A 3947-nucleotide genomic window follows, 5' to 3' on the forward strand; every position below is an offset into this window, starting at 1 on the left:
TTTACGGTCGGACCGCTTCGACCGTCGCTCTATCTCCTCATTGTCCGGGCGATACTTCGGTCCAAGGGCTGGCCCTCTCCCAGCTGCGGTCCATCGCTTGTCCCGCGCCTGGAGCTGCAGGATGAGCTCGTCTCGCGCCCGGCGGCAGGACGGAGCTCGTCTCACCCTCGGGGCTGTAGGACAAGCGATGGAGGCCAGTACTGGCCGGCCTATTGGGTCTCGGCGCTGGGGGTCGTCTAGGGGTGCGAAAGGCGGGGCCTTTCCGCTCGTCTCTTCGGTTGGGGTAGCGGCGTGTCTCGGGTCAGGTGTTGCCTAGGTCTGGGATGCCGGGGCGGCGGCCCCGATGGTGGTAGTGTGGTGCTTTTGGGCAGAGCCCGCGACTTGGTGCTACCCGGTGGCCACGGCCGTGCGGGCGGCGTGGCAGCCGGGATGTGGCGTTCGGTGGCGGTGAGTGTTGGCCGGGGTGAAAACCTGTTCTTTCTGCGGACAGACCGGCGGCGGCGAAACTCGTTCCCTTCTTGAAGGCGTCGTCGCGGCTCTCATCGCCCATCATGTGCTCCAGGGGAAACTCTGATCCTTGAATTGGGCGATGGCGGCGCTCCGGTGTCGTTTCCTTGCTGAAGGCGCCGCCTTGGAGTTCACGGATCGTCGTATGCGGCTTTATCTCTTCGTAGTTAGGGGTGGTGTTGCTGCGCTCAGCGCTTGTGCATCATGTCTTGGGTGTGTGCATTTGTTGTGATGGCGTGCGTTTGTATCGGAATGTTGGTGATTTTTTTTTTATATATAAAGCAGGGTGAAAGCCTTTTTCGGTAAACTTGTACCTTTCAGCTTGTCACGCGGGGGCGGAGATAAAACCTTAGGATGCTGCAGGGTGGATAGCGGGGGACAAAACGTAGCACAATATATGAGAGTGCCGTCATTTTCTGCTCGGCTACGGTCGCCTTTGTAATAAGTGGACCAGTATCAAAGTGGCTATGCGGTCATCGGTGCTTCCCTCGTAGAGGCGCATGGGATGCATGCATGCAGCTGAACGATAATCTAATGAGTGCAGTGCAAACGGCAGGAACGAGAGAAGCGTGTGTTTCATCTCACACCAACGATCGAACAAAACATATCACCACCAGCAGTTGACAGTGGTGGCAGCTTTCGAAAAAAGATAGACCCATGATCCATCATCCATCTCCACCGCAGTGCAAAATGGTTGGGTTGCAACCCACCCACTGATTCTTAACGCTTTTCGGGTACTTTAATGAAATGTGTTTCACACGGACATTTATCGTACGAATGGTAATCATCGTAAAGCAATATGGTAGTGGATTATGAGAAAAGATTCATCTCCAGCCCGCTGCCAAAACGGTTAGGAAGGTAGCTAGCTGGTTTTCTCAATTCACTAATGATCGACCATTCAATCACCATTAACTGATCTACTTGCATGTCGACTGACCTGCTACCTTTTCTGTTTAATACATGATCTAGAAGAGGCCCAGTGGAGTCTGCACAAACAAGGTTGGGTTACACATGAAAGGGCGTACGTACAAGTCAAGTGATGTGTCAAGCTCGTGCATAAATTGATCATAAAAAACCGAATCAATTGTATCGCTTTTATTTGTCGGGGAACTAACCAATGATCTTGAGGGTCACCTTTGGTTCTTGTTCATATCTGCTCTGCAGCTCTGGAAAGCCCCGAGTAATTGGTGTCGTTCCTTTGCCGCTGCAGTGATTGTACTCCTATATAACATTAAGAATGCACGCACTGCAGCCAGAAGCTGGCTGCTCGCTCTGACTGCTTTCTGCCAACCGCTGAGTCGATCCGATCCATGAACCGTTGGCTGCCGGCGTGCCAGAGATATTCCTTCCTTGTAAAAAAATATGACATTGCCTGCGAGAAGCAGTGCATGTCGGTCGGGGCCATTGATGGCCACGTCGTCTTCTACTTCTTCAGCACATCATCTCCGGGTGCGCAGCTGGTGGATGGTCGCCAGTGCGTCCTGTCTTCACGCTCCCTGACTGTGATGTGCTCCACGGCCTTGCAGTAGCCCAACACGATTCATACGCGACAGAGGAGCCAATTTGGCATAATTCTTGGGCATGACCATCCGGTTCACCGAATTCTGTACTACTACTTGTAGCTAGCTCGCCGCAGGTCCGTGTCATCCAGATCCGGGCATGACTCTGTGGGTGCACGCACCGAGAAGTGTGTGTGTGTGGATGGCAAGCAAAAGCTCCAGAACTGGATCAATGATCTCATACCACTTTCTGTTGCCGAGAAGGATCAACGTAAAAGCTATCTCAATGAATGGCACACTCACACAATCAAATGTTACAAGACACGCAAAATTCTTGTGCGGCATTCAACTAGCAGAACTTTTGGTTTTGCTTGTCTATTCATTTGACCACTACTTGAGCTGTTCAGGTACAAATGGGAAGGGAGAAAGACATGAGTTAGACCGAGCTTCATGGCACTGCCATCCCAAAGCCACTCACTCCACAACCCCAACATTGCTGCCGCAATCGCTAGGTCTCATGCCATCCCATATAGCAACCACAACAATCTACATAAAGAAATAAACCAGCAGCCAAGTCGTGTACATACACACACGACATGGCGCGTTATTTGCTAGCCGAGGAATAAAGCGAAACTAGGGTTCATGTGATGTTGACTAACACAGAAGACGCTGTGCTTAGTCACGGGTAAATTGGTGCCACATGCCATTACGGTAGAGACCGTCTTTAAGATAGGCGGTGGCACGGCGGAGTTCTTCCTTGAGCCTCATATTCTCTGTACACAGGCGTTGGTGCTCCGAGGTATCCTGAGTTTTTAGCATCACCCCTGCGCATTTGAGGCATGTCTTGTGTTCAACGACCCACTTGATGGCTTGGTTTTCATGTTTTAGCATTTGGTTATCTCCCTGAAGATTCTTGGTGTCCTGTAGTTGCCTCTTGCCCTGCATTTATTAATTTCACGTATGCGCGATTTTAGTGGTTAGGAAAGTATGCATGCTACCATGTTCACGAGGGGATTATAGTACTACATTGTAATATTAGATGACCAATAATGGTACTATTTTTAGTGGAGTTTGTACTGTTTAACAGTAAAACTTGCATAGCTGCATGTCTTAGGTGACCCATGTGGCCAAATGTCATGTAATTCACTGTGGAAAAGAATGGAATATATACCTTGCTGGAGGAGCGTTTGTTTTGGAACCAAAACTTGACCTGCAAGGCACTCATGCCAAGCCTCTCGCTAAGGTCTTTCCGGAGTTTCGCATCTGGATAAGGGCTTTCCTGGAACACACTACATATAACGTTAATGAAAATGGATTAGTACACATCTTTTTCGATAGGTAGAAACATTGATTGAGTATGTATTGTATGCTTCAAGTTGTTGGATTTGTTCTCCACGGAGACGGTTATAATTTGCATGCCTTGTCATCATTCTCTGCACACTATTGGTCTCTCCATCGTTATTGTTGCCTTCGTCTGCAGCAGCAGCGTTGGCATCGTCAGTGTTGCCCATGTTGGTAGTGGCTCCCAGTAGGCCATGCATCTCATCACCTTTCTCGTGCTGGAGTAGGTGGCCCTGCTCGCTTGTGATGAAGAGGTCCAACATATTTTGCACATCACTGTCGTATTCCGGCAACTCCCCATCCATGGTGATCTGTTATCATGAAACAAAATACTTATTCTCATGTGTAGACTTAAAGGTAGCAATGAACAAATATCTTAAGAAAAAAGAATGCAGTAGTGAAAAATGAAATCAAGTAGACTTTAGTTGCCAACGATGTACATTTAGATTTAGATTTTAATTTCCAACATAGTCGGATGTTACTCCACATTAAGAATACTTAAAATTCATATGTATGAGTTTTCTAGACCGGGATGTAATCAAGTAGACTTAAATTACTCTCAAAAGGTATATTGACATAATTTCCTGAATTCACTATCAC

The 3947-nt window shown here is 48.5% G+C and overlaps 1 protein-coding gene across 1 annotated transcript; it reads right to left on the bottom strand.

The window, feature by feature from the left end:
* Window positions 1-2480: 2480 nt before the first annotated feature.
* On the bottom strand, window positions 2481-3652 carry LOC109768415 (uncharacterized). Its single transcript, XM_045232194.1, has 3 exons — window positions 3426-3652; window positions 3178-3295; window positions 2481-2552 (listed from the first exon to the last, which is right to left on the bottom strand). Exons 1-3 carry the CDS (start codon window positions 3650-3652, stop codon window positions 2481-2483), a joined length of 417 nt encoding a protein of 138 aa, XP_045088129.1.
* Window positions 3653-3947: the final 295 nt, after the last annotated feature.

The sequence above is a fragment of the Aegilops tauschii genome, chromosome 3 (genome assembly GCF_002575655.3).
Source record: "Aegilops tauschii subsp. strangulata cultivar AL8/78 chromosome 3, Aet v6.0, whole genome shotgun sequence".
Classification (NCBI taxonomy): Eukaryota; Viridiplantae; Streptophyta; class Magnoliopsida; order Poales; family Poaceae; genus Aegilops; species Aegilops tauschii.